This window comes from Pristis pectinata, chromosome 5 (assembly GCF_009764475.1).
Source record: "Pristis pectinata isolate sPriPec2 chromosome 5, sPriPec2.1.pri, whole genome shotgun sequence".
In the NCBI taxonomy this organism is placed as follows: Eukaryota; Metazoa; Chordata; class Chondrichthyes; order Rhinopristiformes; family Pristidae; genus Pristis; species Pristis pectinata.
This window is the reverse complement of record NC_067409.1, coordinates 65,201,542-65,226,815: the sequence shown is the minus strand read 5'-3', so window position 1 is coordinate 65,226,815 and position 25,274 is coordinate 65,201,542. Positions and strand designations below refer to the sequence as shown.

The following is a 25,274-nucleotide window of genomic DNA, read 5'->3' as shown; positions in this document are numbered from 1 at the left end:
CTATCCCGAGAGACAGCAACATTACTGGAGTGCATTCCTGCTCTGCTGCTAAAATGAGACACTGGCTCTGCTCTGCACTGAATGCTGATTAGTGGGACAGCAGACCCAACAACACCAGTAATACCACTGAGAGCTGACTGCACTGCCTTCAAAAATCATTTGAAGTCAGTATAGTCAGCTCTCTTCAATGTTACACGCAAGGTCTTTGGGAGCAGTCTAAGCTTACATGGCATAAACACAGTCTGTTCTCAGGAGGTTCTGTCATGGGAACCTCTCCTGTCTTAGAAAACCAGCCTATACCTTCCAAACATTCTGCATTCACAAATGCCTTCACATGTGGTCACAGGGGTACAAAGCTAAACATCCTATGGTTGCACATGAGAGCTGCAGGCTGCTGTTGCTTGGTTCCATTCTTGGCTGCCATGAGCCAAAAAACATTACACAGACAAATTCCAAAATGGACAGCAGGCTGTTGATTAGAGTAGCTCCAATGTGAGTTGTGGACTCCTCCAGGAAGTCGAGCATCTGCTGCACACTTTCTAACACTATTATCTACACATTTATCTGATGATCTGCAAACAACTTTCATTCAAAAACAGATTGGTGGAGTCCTTAGTCCCCAGACTTTTCAGGTGCAGGCAACTTACCATGTTCCTTATGGAAGCAATAACATTCTCCTCATTCCCCATTCCACATCTTCATTGCTTATTCCTGCTCACTTGGAGCTTTTATCTTTAATGCATTCGCTAATAGCCCTTTAGAAAATATCTCTAGGTTGTTAGGGGAGAAAATAACCACGTTTTGAAGTACTGATGCAGAAAATCTACTGGAGCCTGTGGCATCATTTGCAAACCTATCCAGAGGAAGAAGAAGGAGGTTTGATTGGGCTTTTCATGATCCACCACATATTTCAGTTTCCACAGGAGTGGCTTGGAGTTCCATGACACAACTTCACTTCACTGATGTGGGTTGTTTACTATTTCTGACCAGGATGTGGGAATTCCTGGCAAGACTGGCATTAACTGCTGATTTTTCCTACCAGACCATTTCAGTTGGTAGTTACAGTCAACTGCAACAATGTGTGTCTGGAGTTATACAAAAAGCAGATTGAATAAAATGGCAGATTTCCTTCCCATGGGATGTTAGTTAACAAGATGGACTTTTGTAACTGGCTGGTACATTCAGGTCACATTCTTATTCCAGGGTTATTTAATTAACTGAATTTAAACTATCCAGTTGCTATGGGTGATTCAGGTTCATCCCTCAGGGTCACTAATCCAGGTGCCTGGATTATTAGTCCAGCAACGTAACCACCATGTCACTGTAATCAGTACAGGTGAAATGATACGAAAAGAGTCACAATCTTCAATGGTTTATCTCCCTGGTTTAGTGATCTTCACATTATCAAGGGCTTCCCTATCCAGAATTTGAAAACTTCTTCCCCATGGGGGGTGAAAGTTTGAATATTTGATGGTTTGCCATCCAACCTTTCATATCTTTCATATCTCCATGAAGAAAGAACTACAAAAGGAAAACTAAGGTGTCTCCTGATGGCATGTAGTCAAACCCAGTGGGAGCCTGTCTACTGTACTGGGTGTGATGACAAGCACAAACATTTACTTCCAAGTTATGGAGTTATTGCAAGTAATGATGTAAACATGCTATCACTTCTGGATGAAGGCAGAGAGTCTAAAGGGCATTGTGATACTTCCTGAAAAATAGTGGCAAGGTATATAAAACAATGCTACGTGAAGGTTATACAGGTGTCATATACACTATGTAGTGTATTCCGAGGTATAGCTGACTCCTCTTATCTTTGCAGACCTGGTAAAGTAAAAAGAACATTTGCAGTTTTATGTGGCCATATACAAATGCTGCAAATGCCATTAAGTGCTTCTCCATCTGCAATAATGATAATTTACATGGTCATAGTCCATGAAATTTTAGGCTTTCTCTCCAAACTTTTGTCCCCACTGCTCTTCAGGGTAATTATGTGATGGATTCAATGAATCACTGCTTAATGAGGAAGTCTCCAATCTAATTCAACACCTCAAGGTATACAAATGTACAGACTAGAACTCATTATATGAGGTACACAAATTATTTAGCCATAGAGAAATCAGGTAAAACAATGACTTAAACATGGAAACTGAATGCCACAACTTAATGAAACTTACTGTAACATCAATTAAGAAACAGGAGCAGCAGTATGCTAAATGGCTCTTTGAGCCTACTCTGCCATTCAATGAGCTCATCACTGTTCTGATCTTCGCCTCAACTTCACCTCTTGCTTGTAAATGAAAGTCAAAAAAAAACCCTGCATGTTCTGGAACCTGAAACAAAATCAGAAATTTCCAGAAAGACTCAGCAGGAAAGTCTGAGAAAAAAAGAGTTGATGTTTCAAGATGAACACCATTCAGCTGCCTGAGGAAGAGGTCCTCTTGAATCTCTTGACATTTATGGTGCTGAGGTATTTTTAAATTTTATTACCTATCACTAAGTGAAAAGCACCACTTCACTGGGAAATTATCAGGAATTCTTGAGCAATTTTCAAATCACCTTGCTACGATTTCATGGCATCTCAAGTATCAATGGTCTGGTTTGATAGGAACTACTACATGTTTACTTTAAGAGACTTCAACACAGTAAAGATTGCAATGCTCAAACTATATTTTTACATGGTAACTCTTGGGTGTTGGAATCAGTCTGTAACTGATATGAGTTCCATCCCATTGATTGGGATTGTTTAACTGTAACTACAGTACAAAACAAGAGCTAGGGCTCTCCAGCTTTACATGATGTGATACACGTCCATCAGGAAAAGATGAAATTACTCTGATTGGCTTCAGTGCCCCTACCTGGGCAAAGAGGAAATATTAGCCAGGAGTAAAATGAGGATAACTACTTAGGTAGGAAGATTAAAAAAGCAGAATATAATTTAAATTGTGTAAAACAATTAAAAGTTGGTGTTCAGAAACATGTACACAAGATATTAGCATGCACAGCAGGCAGTTAAAAAGACAAATGGAATATTGGATCTTATGGCAGGAGGGATGGAACACAAGAGTAAGGAAATCATGTTGCAATTTTACAAGTCTGATCAGATCACACCGAGAACACTGCATACTACTTTGGTCTCCTTATTCAAAGTAAGATAAACCTGCCCCTGAGGTAGTAAAGTGAAGATTCACAAGATTGAGCTGTGGGATAAAGGGGTTGCCTGGTGAGGAAAGACTGAGCAGGATAAGCCGACTCTCTGGAGAAGAATGAAACATAACCTCATTGAAACACGTAAGATTCTGTGGGGGTTTGATGTGGTAGATGTAGAAGGGATGTTTCCCCTACTGTGGGAGTCTAGAAGAAATGAGCATTGTCTCAATATGATTTAACCACTTAAGAATGAGATCGGGAGGAATTTCTTCTGTCAGGGGCTTTGGAATTCTTTACTCAAAAAAATCTGTGGCAGCTTAACCATTAAGTATAAGGTCTTCAGTGGTGATTTGTACAGATTTTTGGACCATCAGGGAATGAAGGATTTTGGGAATCATGGAGGAAAGTAGAGTTGAGTCCTAGTTTAAATCAGCCATGATCTTATTCTGTGGCAAAGTGAACTTGAGGGGTTCCAGTGCCTACTGCTGTGACAATATCTTATGTTCTAATACCCATTGTTAATCACCGTTAATGTTAACGTATGAGTGCCAAGCCAGAATGATGTTTTTATTATGATGGCCCCTGGTCAAAGATCCAACAAATGCTTATTGTTGGGCTTCACACAGCAAAAATGGGTATTTGGATGAATTAGTGGACAATTGGCATGGAATTACAATCCAGCAAAAGTACAGTGGTAAGAAGAAGGAAAAGAAAATAAAAAGATGGCAATACTTAAGCATACTGCCACCACTTGGTTCTGATTTTGCAGTAATTGCCACATCACCTTCGATGTTAAGTGCAGTGAAGGAAGAATGTGGAACTCAGGTAGAATTTATTTCCAAACCCAAGCAGGATTACAAAGTGTTTGCTCACAAGGTTAATAAACCCAAAATTCTCTAATATAAACTTGCACTAAACTAAGTTGCATAACTATTACTGTACTGAATATGAGAAGGGATTTGAATAAAGCTTGGGATATATCCCAAGGAGAAACATTATCTGGGAATGAATATTTGCATTAACTCCAATTGCATTAGAGTTAGTTTAAATGTTCAGATCACCTAAACTGGAATCACCGTTCAAATAATAGGACTAAATTATGCACAGGAGTCCCAAAGCAGGTCATCAAGAGAAAATCACCTGCTGACAATATGGGAATCAGACATTCACTTACTGCTAAACTGCACAACATGTGGTCATTTGATTATATATCCTCATTGACTAGCATGTAACTCAACATAAAAAATCAATGAATGTAACACATGCTTGGCCCCCAACCACCTGATGCACATTACTGTTAAACCATCAAAGTACTGTTCACATAGCTAGTTAGCCAAAATAAATGATTAGCCACGAGGCAAACCAAGCAACTGGATACCCTATTATTGCTGGTAAGTCAATTATCAGACTAACAAGACAACTCTTAATTGTGTTTCAGCAACAAGGAAGTGAGCACACACCCAGTACCATGTTGTCAAGGCATTGGAGACATACTCCCCACAACAACAGCACTGTATCAGAAGCAAACTGCCATGAAGCTAAAAAGGATCTGGACCTTACAAGACCAGAGAATTGGAAGCATAATTACATTAAGCTCCCAGGAAATCAGTGATGTGCTGCTAAAATCAGTCAACAGGGAACATCAATGGAGAAACAATTAATTTGCTTTGAAAAAATGTAATTAATCTGATTTTAAATTGCCATATGCCTGTTACTAGGTTACATGTCATAAATACCAGATCAATCTATTGCATGCTGTTTGGATATATCTAAGATTATGGCCATTAACTACTTAAAATACAGCCTGAATAATATGGCTAAAAATAGCTAATGTAAGAAAAGGTTATTATTTTCTTTTAAAGTGGGAAGAAATGTATTAATTTTGTCAAATGTCACTGAAGTGACTAATTATTGTCACACTTGACATTTCCAGAACAGTATAGAAAAATACAGCCAAATACTGACACAGGGTTTTGAGACCAAGCCTCTTGGAGTGAAAAATTGCAATGTATTTTGATTAAACAATTAAATATGTGGATTCTAAAAAAAATGTGCAAACCCTCAACTTACCACAAAAATGATGAAATATGTAACTGAACTAAAACTATTTTAGTATTTACTGAGTCTCGTTATTTTAAGAAGCAGCTCAGATGTTCCGATAATGCCATGGGCTGGATATAGGAAACACACACAGATATGCTGAACTGAGAATAGAGTGCTTTCTATTCTGTACTAAATATTGTACTGTGGATATATTATAGCCTGCAGAATGGGTCTAGTTAGCAAAGACAAAAATGTACCATACACAATTTATAGACTGGAAATTAAACCGTGCACATATCGTTGTTAAGAGACAGGTGGTGAAAAGTAATCTCTGGGCCTCTACTTTTCAGCTTATGATATACAATTAAAAGACAACAACAGGTTCAAGCATATAATTGAATTACATATGACTGGACATGAGATCTTATACACAATGAACAAATGCTGCACATTTCTCACTTATTAATTATATTTCAGAATATTCATCTTTTCAAGTTTCAGTAACTACAGCTCTCAATTTAAAGTGAGTTAATTGGTAACCATGGGTCACCAGAGTGAACAATAAGCTTAGTTAACATCAGCTGCATTAAAACATCCCAAGCTCAACAAAGCCATCAAGGGCAAAAGCAGAAAAATGCAACAAGAAGACAACTCCAAGGACTGCAGCATTAGTTGGTGAAGACGGAAGAGGGGAATATACTCTCTAATTTCCATATAGGCCAAATAAGGCACTTATAATCCATAAGCAGGCCTTTGGAGAATGAAATGAACTTTTTCTTCTATCCATTTTAAGGGCCTTTACTGTGGGCACACACACTTATAGCATCACCAAAGGAAACATGTCAACAGGCACTATCCTTCAAATGTTATAAAGCTCTCACCTACCTGGGAAATTCAAAATGCAAACTGCATGACTTGTATTTATTCAAATGGTGATGGATTGATGCACAGCGTAAAACATTGCTCTGGCCTTAACTATGTACAGACTCTCTTGTCCCCAGGCATGGTGGGGAATCATGGTATTTCAATCACGGCTGTTTTTAAATAAATTGTCAGCTTTCTAGCCCAAGAAAGTTTCTTGAGGAGTTTCAACGGGGAAAAAAATCATTTATGGCAGCCAGAACAGGAATGCTTGATCTGTAACCCATTCTTATCAAATTGCAAGATGGTTTAGTAACGTGTGATCAGCTTTTCTGTATAATCGGCCAAACCACAGACCAGTTCCTACCAAGCACGTTCAAGAAAGGCTTGGTTCTATCTATACAGGGTACCGCATATACCTGCCTTTTCCTCAATATCTTTCATTAACAAAAATCAGTCTCAGACTTAAATTTCATAAATGATCTCGCATCAATTGACATTTGCAGATGAGAGTTCAATATTTTACCACTAGTGGTAAAAATATTAAACTCTCATCTGCAAACAGCAATTATAACTCCATTCCTGAAAAGCCTTTCATTAATTTTCTGACAACGTCCTCTTATATTAGATCTTCTAGCCAACAAAAGTAATCTTTATCTACCCTAGCTTTTAACTAAATATCCTGAAAACTTAATTCAAATCAGTCCTTGAACAACTAAGTTCCAAGGAATACAGTGCTAGTTTGTGTTACCTTTCCTCATAACTTAATCCTGACATCCAGGTAACAATCTGTTAAATTTATGCAGTACTTCCTTCAAGCCCAATATATCCTCTTGAAGATGTGGTACCCAGAACTCACTGCTGCACCAGTTGACTACAATAAACTCAGCACAGATATAATCACTGTCACTCACTGAGTCAGCCAGAGTCATAATTTATTAACAACGTTACAATTGTGTCATTAAAAAACCCAATCCATATGAATTTTAAACCACATAATGTTGAGAAAGTTTTGCTACATCATGAATTTCTAGCTGAAATTCTTTGATATCTTGTTTTCACCACATAATCCCACTGGATGTTTGCCAATATTGTAACAAGCAGAAAGGAACTCATGAGAACTTCATTAGCAATGTGACTACAGCAATAGATTCCCATGAGATTATATAATTTTACTAGCATGTTATCAATGAGGGTTTCACTTAAAAGGCAATGTTAATCGCTCTTAGATGTCTACAATTCTCATTATCTGACTACATTGAAAGAAGTTTATAAGGTATTACGGCACTGACACAGTAACCAAGTCACGATTCATTTAATTGATAAATAGCAAATTAAATCATAAATGTCATGAAAATATTTGCTAATTATGTTCATAAAAATCTGCCATTCCTTATATTTTGTAAACAAATTCAAATTTAAATTCTATCCACAAAGGTTTAACTAGTAATTGTGAATACATTAAATATGTCAAATATGTCCTGCAACACAATTAGTATTTCCATTAATGAGATTAACTGGATTCAAGGTGAGCAATATAATTTTGACATATAACACAGCTAACTGAAAAACATTTCATACATTCTGCATTCCCACCCCCCACCTCCCACTTCCCTATCATTTTTTACCTCTTCTAGGAGGACAATTGCATGTTGGCTATCATCCCAGGATCATTCACAGGCCTCCTATATTTCAACTCAGTAGGTCAGACATGAATAATTGAAATTCTACTGTGATGTAATCATTGTGAAATTGTACTTTGAAAAAGGCATTAATTTCCACCCCTAACAGCTCTGCACGAGAGTTGCAGATATGCCAATCATTAGACAGATTTGAAAATGTAAAAGCTACAGATAGTAGAAATATCAGTGGTAATTTCCCAATTTTGTACTGCTGGCAAGAAGCTGTGCTCGAAATTCCAACAGGATCTCCAAAAATGTTTTCAACTAAATGATTAGAGATTGATTAACAGCACATGTTGAATTTCCAGCATGTGTTACAAGTAAATCTGTCTTCATTTATCTGTCTCAACTTTTCTCACTTATCATCTTCTCATTCATTCTCTTAACCCCTTCATTTCACTCAATTCTTTCTTTACTCTCTCCCCAATCCATCTAACTTCACTTCCTTCTTTGATTAAGATATTTTTTCTTGGTCTCAAAGTAATACTTTAAAAGAAATGAATTAGAATGTGAAAATAAACTCTGTTTTCCCTTCTCCCTTCCAATAATATTTTAATACCAACTATCTCAAGTTTTAGGGATTTACTTACCTAGACGTTCTATTACCATAGCCCAATCTTTCTATGTATTCCAAGACTCAATTTTATCACAAAACTTGGAACTCGAGTAGTGCATTTCCAGAAATTTATGCTCCAGGTCATCTAAAAATGATGTGCATTGGTACAAAGGTTGCAGACCATGTACCATGACTTCCAATGACGTGCTGCCAATGTTCTCAGGACCCCTGATTGTCTGTCCATCCAACCACCAGTCCCCCCTCCCCATATTCCCTCCACATATAGTCAGCAAATACCTGTTTGCCTAATCTTCACTGAACCCAACCTCCAATCCTCTCTTCAGCCAATCTTCTCCTTAAGCAACCCCTCCACTGCCCGATCTTTAACCCATCCTTCCTATGCCTGTCCCAACTCCCCTCTGACCACTCAGAGGTCTACACACTTCCTTCAGTTCTTCACAATCATCACTTCCCACTGCTCTACAAACCCTACAGTCGGTACCCAACCACTTTAGATTAGTTCCACAATGACCAAAAGACAAAAGGCTTGTGTGCAGTGCACAAAGCCTGAACTATCATGCATGACGTCTCTGGTCGCATTCATGATAGAATTTTGCTGCACATCTGCTGTGCACCAAACTAAAATGCACCATGCAGTTTTGAGCTCATTCCCTCTCATGCACACATTAGCATTAAGTTCCTATCATTGTCAACATAACCAAGATAACTGGTTTGTTTAAAAATCCAACCTTCTTTTTATTTATTTTTAGCATTAGCCTTAAAAAGACAGTCTTCTCTTGCCAAATAAGAATCAAAGTTGCTGGAAGAACTCAGCAAGTCAGGCAGCAACTGTGGAGAGAGAAACAATTAGTGTCAGATCTGGCAGTCTTGTGTTGGGCATGTGAGCAACTGGAGTTGGCTGAGAATAATTACAGCCTGGATTCTGGGATTGTTTATCCTGCCACTGGACTTGGAGGATTTTGTAAAGGCACCTCTCTAGTGCTTTAGGTTGCCTACTGTGGGCGGTCCTTGTCTCAAAAGTTTGCAGCAGTTCAGAGATCAAAGTTGTCCAAGAGACCATGATCATGGTGCTAAGTTTGAGCTCTTGATCTTCAGACACTTTTCCTCAGATGGAATGGAGTTCAAGTTCAATTTCAAGTTTATTGTTGTCATAGGCCCATGGCATAAATGCCATGAAAACTAGCTTTGTGCAGCAGCAGTACAGTACATTACAAGACAAGGACAAACATAAGTTAACATAAACTTAAATTAACATAAATTATACATAACTTATACCTGTGCAAAAATAGACAACAAAATAAACAACTATGCTAGTGTAAAAACATAGGTGTAGAAATAACATGGGTGGGAACCATTCATCCCGAGATTAACTCCTCCTTAGCAGGAAGCTTGCTGGAGATGAGGCACAATATTGTGGTAAGAAAAAGTGAGAAAGGCATTTATTTGGTAGTACCACATAACTTATCCATTTTATATTTACTCCTGCTCTAGGTGGCAAAATACCTTAATGTGCACCCTGCACAAGGCTAGGAATGATTCTTTGGATGCTTTGATATGCTGTTATTTTTGTTGTTATGTGGACAGACTTCCACATACTGCATTCTCAACTATACTCAGCCTTTGTAGGAGACTTGTTTGGAACTGGACGTGGAAGTGTATCCTTATTTGGAAATCCTCAAAAATTGCATAGGCATGTGGAAAAGGATTCCAAGAGTCTGTCATTTCTATCAGAGGATGTTCTTCTTGAACCATTGCCTCCCTTACTGACAGTTGCAGCTGAGATTATCAAAAGTGACAGACCAGAAAGCTGCACCAACTCACTTAGGGACAGCCCTGATGAAAGTGTAGAGTTCACACAGAACAGAATCCACACACTTACCCTGCTGAAACCAATGTCTGTCAAAAGAATATTTATCCACACTATGAGTCTGCACTATCATTCTTTCTCTGTGAATCCAACTGTATACTCAGAGGACATCTGTTTGCAAGAGAGCTGTACACCCACAGTTCTGCAAACACAGTCTCCTATCTTCACTTTCCCTCTGTAAACGGTCCATAAGCATCTCCCTTAAGCAGCATTATTAAAACTAGCATTTCAGAAGGAGGATAATAGCGGGGAACTGAAGCTAATCTTTCATCTTCCAGTGCCATAAAATTGTATATTGTCTACTTGAACATATTGTGCCAGAAACTGTCCTTTGACCACATGTAACATATATAAAATAAATTCAAATAATATATTAAAATATGCAATGCTGAAATAAATTATTGATATTGCATTGATTCCATCTTCAACAATAAACCAGAATTTCCCTGTGGTTCTACCACACATTTCCACTGAATATAGAGTACAGAGTTCAAGTATCTCAACTTAACAGTAAATTGAGAAGAGAAAGCACCATCATTCATGTAGTACCTCTACGAAAACAAAACTGCTTACCTGAGGTGAGCATACTATGCATTCGTTGTGGAGCCAACAGCTGGAGTGGTTGCTCTCGCTCAGAAATCCCATCTGAGGAGAAACATAATTCAGTCTCATAAATAGTCTGCAGCATCTTTCGTTTGTCCTTACTTCAGTCACATAAAAGGTTCATCAGAATACCAGTAGAGTCATTTCCTCCCTAATTCCTGAATCAGATGATTAGCATCTCACTACATTGTAAACTGCTCTCTCTCTCTCTCTCTCACACACACACACACACACACGCGCGCACGCACACACACACACACACACACACACACACACACACAGGCACACGCACACACACACACACACACACACACACACACACACACACACGCACACGCACACACACACACATATACACACTTTTAAACTGTAAGCTGATTTTCCCCCTCACTTTTATACTCCAAATAAGCCGAAAAGGCATCCAGTTATAAAAATAAGCCCAAACTCTCCTCTGCAAAAGATACTTAATTTTTTTCTACCTCTTAGTCTGTTTGGTTCGTTTTGTGGAGGAAGCTAAAACCAGCTGGAAAGGTGCAGCAATAACAGCTGACGGAAGATTTTTTTCCCCCCTTCTTTGCAAGCAACAGAGGGTTTTCAAGTTAGCCCAAAGCATTGCCCTTAGCGTGTTCTGCCCCTCCAAGTTGGTAAAAGCAAGTAATAAAACGTTTTCTTATGAATCAACAACAACACAGTCCGCAGGCGACAAAAATAGAACAATGGCTGTTGTTAACCAAAAATAGGTCATGCATGGCAGGAGACTGAACTGTATTAATGCATTTGAAAAATATCACTGCAAGTGCAAACAGTGTACAGCTGTCTAATCCTTCAGCTGGAAGTCCTGCTCTTCAGTCCTACTGCAATATCTCAAAATGTATTGACTTCTATTTATGTTCATATGCTCAGAATAGATGCTGATCAGCAGATCCTGTTTACATTAGGTCAAAACCATTCATATTTGTTCAGGTTAATTATAGATCCAAATTTGAAGCTATTGCATAAGTAGTGCTATCATCGATAAATCACGCCCCTTATTAAAACTGCTCCATTTCTGAACTTGTTGAGACTTGAAGAAAGCTCCAGGGTTAAAATGGAATTCAGTTTCAGTGGCCAGGTTCACTATAAGGCAGTTTTGTGCAGTCAGTTTCCTAGATGCACTCAATTAGCTGATAAGCAAATTTCTGCTTCAGTCATGCACTTTATTATCTTACTGAAGTGCAGACAATTATACAAAAATTATTTAAAAGTAGTCCTGCTGGGACGCCCTAGTATAATGATTAACATTGCTGGCTGATCTTATAGCATCAGAACAATGCATGCAGATAATCATTCCAGTGTAAATGCAGCAGGTAAGTGTGTTATTATGTGTTGTTATGCAGTTATAATAAAGAACTACATTTCCCAGTAGGCAGTGCAAGGGGTCACATGGGGAAACAGGAAGTGGCTGGAAAGAGCGGGTAAAGCAGCCAGCCTGTCTGTTGTAAGTCTGTTGCAGCCTGTTGTTGTTTTGTTGTTTTAATAAATGTTCAGATGTTAAACCCATGCTAAGTTTGTCTCGTGATGAAGAACAAACATGACATGGTGTCAGAGGTTGGTGTGAGGTCTGAACAAGGAAAGTAGACGAATACTGTGTGCAATTGAGAATAAGACTCAGTGTGTACGAAAGAAAAGCTGTAAAAAGGAGAAAAAGCCGGCCGGCGTGACGAAGGAGCACCTTGTTCCTGAAGTTCAGCAGTCACCAGATTTGCCAAGAGAGATTCAGGTGAGATGTTGAGAGTTCCCGTTATGGATAAGCTAAGTCGTCCCAAGCCTGTGCAGTTTACTGGCCATCTAGCCGATAATTGGAAATGCTTCAAACAGCGATTCAACATATATTTAGATGCTAGTGGAGTGGGAAGGAACGATGAAAAATTGAATTTCTGCACGTGAGTGTTGAAGATGCTTTGGACATCTATAACAGCTTTCAAATTGATGAGACAGCATTTGAGTTGGGCACCTTGATGGAAAAATTTGAGGAGTATTTTATCCCAAGTAAAAACACCACATTTGAGAGATACAATTTTTTTTCCTGTGACCAGAAACAAGGTGTTAGCTTCGACCAATACTTAGCTGAACTTCACACACTGAATAATTTGGAGTTTTGAGAAACTCACTAGTTAAAGACAGAATAGTTTGTGGAATTCCAGATAATGGACTCAGAGAAAGACTGTTGCGTGAAAAAGATTTGACCCTGGAAAAGGCGGTGAATATGTGTAGGTCAGCAGAAACCACACAAGCACAAGCTAAAGAGCTGCACAGGGCAGACACAACAGTGCATGCTGTGAAAACAGAGAGCAGCACACAAAGCATTTCTGAAAGAAACAGCAAAGCAAAGAGGAAGGCTCGAACAGCAAATGCAGCAGATGTGGAGGTAGACACATTCCAAAGATGTGTCCTGATTATGGGAAGTCCTGCAATAGCTGTGGGAAGAAGAATCACTTTGCAAGGTGCTGCAAAGCTGGGGCTAACAAGAGAAAGGTGCACACAGTTGATCAGAAAATGGAGGAATTCTTTGTGGATTCTGTACAGACTGTGGCTGCTGGTAAAACAGAATGGATTGTTCCAGTAACTGTGAATGAGACAGTAATTCCATTCAAGCTTGACACCAGAGCTCAGATGAATCTGTTATCCATGGATGATTATAAGACCCTCACAGTAAAGAGTGTGATTTACCCTGTGAAGTTAAAAGTGACAGGCTACACTGGAGAGAAAGTTCCAGTAAAAGGGCGACCTTTAAGCACAAAGGGCAGCACTTAAAATCACAGCTACTGAGTATAGCCAATATGAGGTATGAGTGCATGTGAAAAGCTCAACCTAGTGAAAAGAGTTTTCATAGTAGCTTCACATATCAATGATGACCACACAACACTCATGGAAGAGTATGCAGATGTCTTTAAGGGGCTTGGATGCTTACCTGGTGTACACAAAATTCACATAGATGAGGCAGTGGCTCCTGTTGTCCATGCATGCAGGAAAGTTCCGTCTCATCTTAGAGATGAACTTAAACAAGAACTAGCACGCATGGAACGGAAAAATTTCATACAGAAAATTGAAGAACCAACAGATTGGGTGAGTTCACTGGTCATTGTGCAAAAGAAAAATGGAGCATTGCGGATATGTCTAGACCCAAGAGATCTCAATAAAGCCATCAAGAGAGAGCATTTTGAATTGCCAACACGGGAGGAGATCATGTCCCGGTTTTCAGGTGCCAAATGGTTTAGCAAGCTCGACGCATCATCTGGATTTGGCAGATGAAGCTTGATGAGGCAAGTTCGAGACTGTGTACTTTCCACACACCACAGGGAAGATATCGCTACCTTCCACTGCCATATGGGATGCTGCCCGCACCAGAAGTCTACCATAAAACCATCAACATGATTTTTGAGGGCATACTTGGTGTCGAGACCATGATGGATGACATCATCATCTGGGGGTCCACCAAGGAGGAACACGATACTCGACTGAGACAAGTGCTTGATGTGACAAGGAATGTCAATTTGAAATTAAATAAAGAGAAATGTGAAATAAAGAGAGACACTGACTTTCATAGGAGATGTCATATCTGAAGAGGGAGTGAAGCCTGACCCAAGAAAGACATCATCCATTACAAACATAGTGAGGCCTCAAAACAAAGAGGAGGTGAGATGCTTCTTAGGGATGGTGACTTACCTGGCTAAGTTCATCCCTCAACTGTCAACAGTGTCAGCACCACTTAGGTCACTCCTTGAGCAACAAAATGAATGGATTTGGTCTCATGAGCAAGAAGAGTGTTTCCAGACGTTGAAAAGGGTCCTAACTGAAGAGCCCGTGCTGAAGTTTTATGATCTGGATAGGTGTATCAGGACATCAGCTGATGCATCCCAGCATGGCCTTGGAGCAGTACTACTGCAGCAGCATGATGGCAAATGGCAACCTGTGGCCTATGCATCAAGGTCTTTAACAAGTGCAGAAGCCAACTATGCACAAATAGAGAAAGAGCTTCTCGCCACTACATATGCATGTGAAAGGATCCATCAGTACATCTATGGGCAAGCTATTAAAGTGGAGACAGACCATAAGCCATTGGTCTCAATTATGTCCAAACCACTGAATGACTGTCCCATGACGATACAGCGCATGTTGATAAGGCTGCAGAAATATGATGTGAAGATGATCTACACACCGGGAAAATATATGTTTGCTGCTGATGCTCTGTCTCGAGCAGTTGACAAGACAGAAAAGAGTGACCAACAGGTTAATGCAGATATACAGGCCTATGTCAACATGATTGTCACCTCTCTTCCAGTATCTCTGGATAGAACAGAGCAGATTAGGAAAGCAGCAGAGGCAGATGAAACAATGAAAGAACTCAAGGATACAATATGGAAAGGATGGCCAGCAGCAAAGGATGATTGTCCAATGTGTATTCGGGATTATTGGGCATGCAGAGCGGAACTGTCAGTAGTGAAAGTTATGGTTTTCAAAGGGAACAGGTTTGTGATTCCAGTGTCACTACACAAGGAGATGTTCCAGAAGATACACGAGGGGCATCTTGGGGAGGAAAAATGTAAATATAGAGCACGTGAAGTGATGTACTGGCTGAGAATGAACCAAGACATCAGCCGGACCACTGCTTCATGTGAAATATGCCTTACCTACAGACCAAAGCGGCAAGCAGAATCACTTACACCACACCCTGTACCAGACAGGCCGTATTTCAAAGTTGGAGTGGATTTGTTTGACTGTAATGGGAAGAGCCATATTGTTGTAACAGACTACTTTTCCAATTACTCAGAGGTTGCGACACTGCAATCAACGTCCAGCAAAGCAGTTATCATGTTCCTGAAAGCTGTGTTTGTGAGGCATGGGGTTCCATGTTAAGTAGTATCAAACAATGGTCCACAATTTTTGAGCAGTGAATTTGAATCCTTTGCCAATGTTTGGGGGTTTCAACATAATACCTCAAGCCCACATCACCCAAAATCTAATGGCCTAGCAGAGAGTTCAGTTAAGGTGGTGAAGGGTCTCATGAAGAAAGCACAAGATGGACGAGAGGATTTCCATAGAAGTCTAATGATTTACAGAAGTGCGCCACTGCAGAACGGCATTTCACCAGCCCAAATGCTGATGGGTCGACGCATATGCACTAACCATCCAATACATGAAAACCTGTTGACACTTGAAGGAGCACACAGGGTCAAACAGGCTAAAGAGGAAGGGAAAGAAAAACAGAAATGGAATCACGACAAGATGGCGAAAAGCCTACCAGTCTTCAAGCCTAGGGATCAAGTGCAAATCCGAGATCATGATTCTGGCACATGGTCCATGCAAGGAGTTGTGCAAGAGGAAGTAAATCCATATGCATACCAGATCCAGACAGAGCGAGGGACACCTCTGAGGAGGAACTGCGTGGATCTACGACCACAAGCTCCAACCCATGGCTGTGGCCTGTCCTCTGTCAGTACACCAAAGGGGCCAGCATATGGAGAAAATGAACATGCGGACCAGAGTTCCCAGGAAAACACCAATGCAGCAAGTGAAAGCAACACACCTGCGGAAACAAGTACCAGACCAAAAAGGACCATTAAATCACCTCAAAGACTGATTGAAAGCTGCTGAGTGGACAAGGGTTCTTGTCAGGTTTATAAGAACAAACTATTGTGTTTGTTTTTTTTTCTTTAAAGGGGAAGATGTGTTATTATGTGTTGTTATGTAGTTATAATAAAGAACTACAGTTCCCAGTAGGCAACGCAAGGGGTCACATAGGGAAACAGGAAGTGGATGGAAAGAGCAGGAAAAGCAGCCAGCCTGTCTGTTGTAAGTCTGTTGCAGCCTGTTTTTGTTTTGTTGTTTTAATAAATGTTCAGATGTTAAACCCACGCCAAGTTTGTCTCGTGATGAAGAACAAACATAACAGTAAGAAGTTGTTATTTGTGGTTTTCATTACTCAAGATAAACTAGCTTGCATTTTTATAACTTATCTGATGAATTCAAGACTCTTCAGGGAAAATTTGAGTTCTTCTGAACTACAGTTACTGCTATGATATGTAGCAGCCAAATTATGCATAACAAATCCCACAGACACCAGTAAAATAATCAATTAAATGGAGCAGTTTAAGGGATTAATGATGGCCAGAAACCCCCCCCCCCCCCGCCCCCGTCTCAAAGCAATGCCTTAGGATCTTAAAAATTTTGAGAAGTAAATAGGGCCTTGGCTTAATATGTCATCTGAAAATCAGCACCTTCAACATTTCAGCACCCTTTCACCACTGAAGTGTCCACTTGGTTGATGTGATATTTTATTCCAATGTAATAATGTCTCTGGTCATCACTCTATTACGCCATTAGTTTATTTTAAAATTCTATGGTTTCATTTGCTGTGGTATTTTGAAAATATAGCTCAATAGAGCTCTTACACCCAACCTTAATGTTGGATGTTTGGTCTGGAAACAGTGAAAGAGGAAACAACTGATGTTTTGCTTTGTGCTCCAGGTATTTTGCATCCTTTCAAAGACGGTACAGAACAAATCTGGCTCCTCTGCACAAATGACAGGAGGTGTACCTCTGCATTATATTCCTACAAATTTACCCTCCAACCACACCTGCCACTCACTCACACCCACCCCTCCAACGTTTTGGAAGTGCTTGGATTATTGATGCAAAATCACCAAGAGAAATTGTAATAACAAATCACAGTACAAGCATTATTACTGCTATCTGTCCTCACAGCATACAAGGGGCAAATTCAGAACTTAGGCAGCCGCATATTGTACCATCATGCTTCATGAGTTATAAGTCTAAAGCACTCTTTGTTGTCTTTCTAGCTTGGAGTTAAATTCTGCACTCTAGTTCATCACTCACACAATAAAACCATTTAAGGTATGTTCTGTTGCCCAACAATGAAGCCACATTCAGAGCTTCTCCAACCAAATCTTGTATGGAATTAAAATTGTGTATTAATACATTGCCCTTTCAGTATGTTACCCATTTACAGTATTCAGTTATGCTTGAAAAACTGTTTGAAAACTACGAAATGATATATTAATCTCAGTATACAAATACATTCAATAGATTTAAAAATAAATAAAGAAAAAACAAGTATGTTCAACTGAGCTCCTATGATAATATCCGTCAAGTTAGCATATTGGGGACTGAGGATGAGCCATCCAGACTCAAGCTGTGTCTCTTTAAAAGCAGTTTAGGTCTTTGACAGCTAGAGCTACTTATACCATTATCTCTATTTCAGGGATCTAAACATCAGACATAAATCTTACTAAGGAATAAATATATTGTATATACTGTCGAAGAAATTGTAAGAGTACTCACTCATTGGTCTCAGATATGGCATAACAGTTTCACATTATCTTCATTTAATCTAACAATGTTAAATTAATTTTCTTATAATGGGGTGGATCTTCCACTTAAAAAGCTAAGAGTGCCACACGCCACACATATCTGGGTGGAAGTTCAGAACTCTCAAGTGAAAGCACACGTTCTAAACTTCTGTTCAGCTGATAATCACTCCTGGATACTTGCAATGCCCAGCTGAACTTCTTATGGAGTTCAAAGGGGGAACACAAATATCTGGTGACTTCCCAGCCAGTTTGGCTGCAAAATCAGCCTGTTGAGTGTTTGGTAGGTTAAGCATTGGTTATGAATGGGAAGAAATCTCTCTGGACAGAAGGTAATTAATTTTTAACACTCCAATGTTTTCAATGTTATACTTGCATTTACATAAATAATTTAAAACAGTGTTTTTATTTTCAACAGTTTTTGAATGCTTTAAGTGTTTGTGAATGTCAGAAACATTTACAGACACTCTGGCAGTGTAAGTGTGGAGGTGGGGCTTCACCAGCCGACAACACAATTGTGGGAGTCTAACATTCACACCTGGAGAAGCTCTGTGCAATACTGGGTTTCACCTATGAGCTGACAGTCATCTTCAACAGGAAGACTACATCTGGGGCTCATTCTGAGTAAAAGTGGGGCTTGAAGGGAGGTGTCACTTGAGCTCAGGCACCTCACTAGTCAGTGGAAGATCTGTGCCAATTTAATTAAAGGGTTACCTTAAGAATCTATGTTTATTTTACTTTTATTAAAGCAGGATTATTCTGAACTCAACTCTTTAGCAGCATATTCAATGCAAGTATTTTTTATTAATTCTGTACGATTTAGAAATCAATTCTGTATCATTGCAGTTATAATAGCTACTTATTGAAACATTATTTAGAGGCAATGGATTTTAAAGGCTTTTACTTAAAGAGCCATTCATGGTTTGTTAAGAGATACTTGTAAACAAAAGTAGACAAAACTTGCAACTTGTGCAATTTAACAGAAACTGTGCAAACCGTAGACTACTTAAATCTATTATTTTGGAAGGAGATATCTCCTGGGTTAATTCTTATGGATTTTTATTTGGTATCTCTTGAATGGAGATTACAAAGTTTGTACTTTTCAGAGAAATTCCAGACAACCATAGGAACCATAAGTGAACAGTGAAGACCAAAGCATGACTAAAAAGGTATACAAATTCCTTCTGTGAATAAACGTAAGTGCTGGAATTTTGTGTGATCTATAGTTAACCACTCACCTTCACCTTCTCTTGGAATTAGTAACTTGCCATTTTCCCAACAGGGTCCGCATTGTTGTTCACTATTCAAATGGATCAGCAGACTGTGATGGCAAACTTGAGGTATTTGATTTTAGAGGAAGACGTGAAGGTACATTGTTTGCTTCTAATAATTTGTAAAATACATTATGCAGTACGAGTCACACAATGAGTTTTACATTGACCCCACGTCATGAAAATAGAGAAGCAATTGAAAAATTAGTGATCTTGGAACAAAACTTTGCCTACAGGAATGCCAATTGGGAATCTGGGAACCTACAGCTCCTAATTTTCCACATATCAAAATAATGTGTAATTCTGCATACATGAAATTATATTACTTTTGTTTAAACATTTCTGTTTTCATTTTTAATGCTTATCCCACTGAGTCCATGCTGACCATGAATCACCTATTTACACTAATCCTATATTAATCCTATTTTTTTAATTCTTCCCACATTCTCATTAATTCCCCCCAGATTCTAGCAAATTAATTTAGCAACCCACAAATCTTTGGTATGTGGGAGGAAACCAGGGCACCTGGAGGAAACTCACCCAGTCACAGGAAAAATATGCAGACTCCACACAGACAGCATTCGGGTCAGGATTGAAGCTGGTTCTCTGGCATTGTGAGGCAGCAGCTCTACCAGCTGCACAACTATGGCAGTCATGTCTTCAACCTGTTAACAATCTTAATTCTGTTTCTCTTTCCACAGGTGCTGTCCAATCTGCCAAGTATTTCAAGCACTTTCTATTTTTATCATAAAAAAAGTCATTCATAGTTTTTCTTTCAGTTGGCAAAGCTCAAGGCAAAGATGGAGAGCTGGACTTCAATATGATCATGGCTGATCTATGCTGACCTCAACTCCTCTTTTGTGCCAGTTCCCCATATCGCCCAATTCGTCAATCTTTCAAATATTTATCTATTTCCACATTAAATATATCTAATAACCTGGCTTACACCACCCCCTGTGGTAGAGCATTCCAGAGATTCACTACCATCTGAGAGAAGAAATTTCTGTGCATCTCAGTTTTAAAGGTAGCTATGTCCCCTTGTGCATGAGTCTTCCACTTGTGGAAACATCTCAACATCTACCTCTGTCAATCCCCTTAGGATCTTATATGTTGGGTAAGGTCACGCCTCATTCTTCTTAGCTCCAAGGAATACAGACACAAACCATCTAGGCTCTCTTAGTGGGACAACCCTCTCATCTCAGGAATTAGCCAATGAATCTCATTTGGACTGCCACCAATTCTTCTATATCCTTTATTAGGTAAGGAGACAAAATCTGTACACAATTCTCCAGATGTGGCTTCACCAACACCCTACACAACTGTAATGAAACCTCCCTATTATTATATTCTTTTTTTTGCACTATTTATTTATTTATTTATAGTGATTTTATGTCTTTGCACTGTACTACTGCCGCAAAACAACACATTTCACGTCATAAGACAGTGATAATAAATCTCATTCTGATTCTGAACTCCAACCCCCTCTGTATTCTCTCTGTATTTAGATAATAATAATTATACAATAAGACCATCTGATGGAGATCGAGATGCTTCAGGCAAGTAAGCTAGTCTTTCTGCATCCAGACCAACAAAACACAGCCATGTGGGGGCAATGCACAACATTTCTGGAGGGAAAGGGTGTACCAAGTCAGCAAGTTCTGTCCCAATATATTCAAAGATGATGATTACATCAAAGATGATTTGGGCAGGCATGGTAGCGTAGCAGTTAGCGTAACACTTTATAGAACCAGCGACCCGAGTTCAATTCTGGCTGCTGTCTGTAAGGAGTTTGTACATTCTCCCCATGTCTGCATGGGTTTCATCTGGGTGCTCCAGTTTCCTCCCACATTCCAAAGATGTATGGGTTAGGAAATTGTGGGCATGCTATGTTGGCGCCAAAAGCGTGGCGACACCTGTGGGCTGCCCCCAGAACGCTCTATGCAAAAGATGCATTTCACTGTGTGTTTCAAGGTACATGTGACTAATAAAGATATCTTATCTTATCTTATCTACAAAACATGTGTTTTGGAGTTCTATGCCTGTTACGAATTGAATTTAAGAACAAATACCATACACCTGGAGTTTACCCATTTGTTGAGAAAAATTGATTCTCAACCTGTCTATAACCTTGATATGATTAACTAAATAGCCATGTCATGACAAAAACTTTTGTAACATTTCCCAACTCCACCTCTTCCTTGTCTTTTTTTCCCCTAGACTTGAAAATTCCAATGTACCCCTGGCTGATCTCCAACTTCTTCCTGCTTATAAATAGAAAGTTATCCAAAGCTCCAAGGTCTATTTTAAATGCATGTAAATCTGAATCAAATTCATTTGCTTCCAGCTAAATACAGCTCATATTTAAAACTTTTGTTTACAAATCCCTCTAGGTTTTGCCACTTCCTATCTCCTTAATTACCTCCATCCCCACATTCCTTTGAAATATTCACACTCCTCCAATACTGGCCTATGATTTAACAATAGCATTGTCTTTAACTGCCTAATGCTGTAAAATCTGGAATTCACTCCCACAGGCTCACAATTTCACTTTCCTCATTCAAGGCACATCTTACAGTATTACATTTTAACCAAGATTTAGAAAATCAGGACTAACCTGTAAACTACCTTGCAATATTTTGGTACAATAACTGTGAGGTAATGCCTTTTTGGAGGGGTCTAATGCAAGAGCAAGGTATACATTAAATGTCGGACCCTGAAGAGCATTGGGGATCATGGGGTACAAATCCATAGCCCCATGAAAGTGCAACACAAGTAAAGAAGGTGTATGGTATGTATGCCTTTATTGGTCTGAGCATTAAGTATAAATGTTGGGAAGTCATGTTGCAACTGTATAAAACTTTGATTAGGCCTCTTTTCAAGTATTGTGTGCAGTTCTCATCATCACACTATAGGAAAGATGCCAAGTCTTTGAGAGGGTGCAGAAGAGGTTCACAAAGATGTTGCCTGTATTAGTCTGTATTATCTAAAAGGAGAGGTTGGACAAACTTGGATTATTTTCTCTGGAGCATCGGAAGCAGAGTGGTGGATAGGGTAGATAGTCAGGGTGGAAATGTCAAATACTGGAGGGCATAGGTTTAAGATGAGAAGGGAAAAGTTTAAAGGAGATGTACAAGGGAAGCTTTTTTTTACACAGAGTGGTAGCTGCTTGGAACATGCTCCCAGAGAAAGTGGTAGAAGCAGATATGATAGCAATGTTTAAGAGGCATTTAGACAGGTCCATGAACAGGCAGGGAATAGAGAGATACAGAGCATGTGCAGGCATACAGAATTAGCTTAGATTAGCATCATGGTCAGTGCAGATATGGTGAGCTGAAGGTTCCTGTGCTGTACTGTTCTGCAAAAGACACTATATACTGTAAATAGAAGTTATTGTCGTGGATGTTGTTGGAATTGATTGACAGCAGCTGTGTGTCTCAGCATAACAGCTGAGACAGACATTATGTCAAATGGGAATCCATGGCCATCAGCTCCTCTGCCCTGAAATTCCATGAGGATTCTCCTGGCTGCCTGCCATCATTCCAACGGAATTGAAAGATATTTTTCAGCATTTCCATAGTTCTTCTGCCAAAGTTACAATGAACAAGTGGGAGAACTCCAATGAAAATTCACCCCACTATGGAATCTTGCAACATAGAATTATATTACTAAGCTAATTGTGCTTGTACTGTGCAAAAATGCTGAAAAAGATTTTCACTTATTATCAATCAAATGTAATTTCTCCATTATCATCCATTGGGTGTCCATGTTAAAATGTCTACTTCTGTTTTACAAGATATTATGGAGTGCACTTTCACTGTGGTTTCTGGTTAAAATATTTAAACAGCAGTAACTCATCAGCCAATGATCAGTGGGGAGCACTCATGACTGAATGCTGGTGCTAAATGCATACACATGTATCGGCCGCTTTGATTCCTCTGACTCGTGCGCACATTTAGCAATGGTGGTCAAAGAGGAATTTCTCCCTTGTAAGGGAGTGAAAAGCAGAAGGTTCCAACACTGATCTAACTACTGGCTGGCATGTAGAATCTCCTCCAACAACACAGGTTTTAGTCCATATGAATGCAACTGGTATTTTATCCAATCCAAAGTTTTCCTGATAATGACAAGAATATTTATTTAATAATCTTTTGTTAGGCACATCTCAGAGGGTTTTGGAAATGCCAAACCATAATGTGGGACATTTTAAACATTCCTAAGGTGCCCAACCGAGCATGTTTCATATAGAACAGTCCCATATAGAATGGGATTTCCTATCCTAATGAGGACTGCCCCAACTTCTTTGTGTTTTGAAAACACTTATTCCAGCTTTTGGCATTTAGTTTAATATATTCAATTTTACCATCAACTTTATAATGGGGATATTTTTCTGATACTCAATACAAATTTCCTGTCAGACATATTCCTTTTGGATGCTACTCTTTTTCTACCAATTTTTATCTTTTCTTTTGAACATGTAGTTGAGTTTGAGTATGATCTGTTAGTTCTCACCTTCTCATGTTTTGCCCAATGATCATCTGTCTGATACAAGGTACCACTACATTAATTTGTGATCAGTGCCCATTAGATTGTGGCAATAGGACGTTGGGACCAATTTCAACATCCTTGTGTAGTATGAAAGGCCAGGGGTCAGATGACAGTGACAACACTACTGACCCCCATGGTCAGATGATAGCATTGCCTATCAGGTCGGAAGCTACACCACTGTCAATCAAGGGTCCAACTCCGCCCCACCCATTAAAGAGCACACCTGAGGATTGGCTCGTAACCCACCTTTGTTCTTGACCCTGAATCATTGGCTTGTTTCACCTGAGCGGGCTCCACCCCGCTACAGCCCTATAAAAGATGGTACACGTGGGCTCTCTTCCTCTTTTCCGATGGCTGCTGGGGTCGAGACCACAGGTGAGAGGGTGCACTTCCACAGGGGTCTAGGAGCGTCCTGAGTAGATTCCCAGTAGCATAGAGCCGTTGCTTGTCCCCATTCAGGGGGTCCAGACAACGTACTTGTTCGTTCCCTGATCGTTTGTACAAGTTCATTGTGTGTGTGTGTGTGTGTGTGTGTGTGTGTGTGTGTGTGTGTGTGTGTGTAAGCGTGTGTGCACTTCACCCCTGTTGCGACTCCCCCCACGTTTCACGATCACCCTAGTGCGAGTGTGCGAGGGTGCATTTGTTCCTTCACATTCTGTTCCCGCGTCGGTCTTTGTGAATAAAATCCTCCTTTTAAAGTACAAAGACTGTGTGTCCAGATACCTTTATCTTTAAAATACCAAAAGTACCTTTCTCATAACACCTTGTCACCACTGTGTCCGAGATTGGTGACACAGTTCTTATAGGTGATTAAACCTTAAACCTTTCTGATCTCTACAGTTCAATCTTAGTATGGATGTAATTGACTAGAAATATGTAAAACACCAACATTCTATGTTAACATACTGCTTTAAGCCTAGTAAAACAGCCCAAAGTAATTCTCAGTTAGGTAACATTAGAAAGAGTGCAGAGAGATCCACCAAGATGTTACCTGGAATAGAAGTCTTTACTTATAAGGAAAGATCGGAAAGGATGTGCTTATTCTCATTGGAACTTAGGAGGCTGAGGGGTGACCTCAGATAAGGTAACTCTCAGATAAGAGGTTTATAAAATTATGAGGGGCATGGGCAGGGTAGATAATCAGAGTCTTTTTCCAAGGGTGGGTGAGTCTAAAATTAGAGAGCATAGGTTTAAGGTGAGAGGGGATAAATTTAAAGGAGATCTGAGGGGCAAGTTTTTCACACAGGAGATGGTGGTTGTATGGAATGAACTGCCAGAGGAAGTGGTAGAGGCAGATATAATCAAAGC

General features: G+C 39.5%; 1 protein-coding gene across 3 annotated transcripts in view; it reads right to left on the bottom strand.

Moving 5' to 3' along the window:
• The window catches only part of LOC127570330 (histone deacetylase 9-like), a 476,207-nt gene that overhangs the window by 245,315 nt on the left and 205,618 nt on the right, over positions 1-25,274 (bottom strand). For all 3 annotated transcript variants that reach the window (XM_052015776.1, XM_052015777.1, XM_052015778.1), the window contains exon 3: positions 10,754-10,825. In XM_052015776.1, the coding sequence (XP_051871736.1) occupies positions 10,754-10,825 (72 nt within the window). The remainder of the gene's footprint in view (positions 1-10,753; positions 10,826-25,274) is intronic.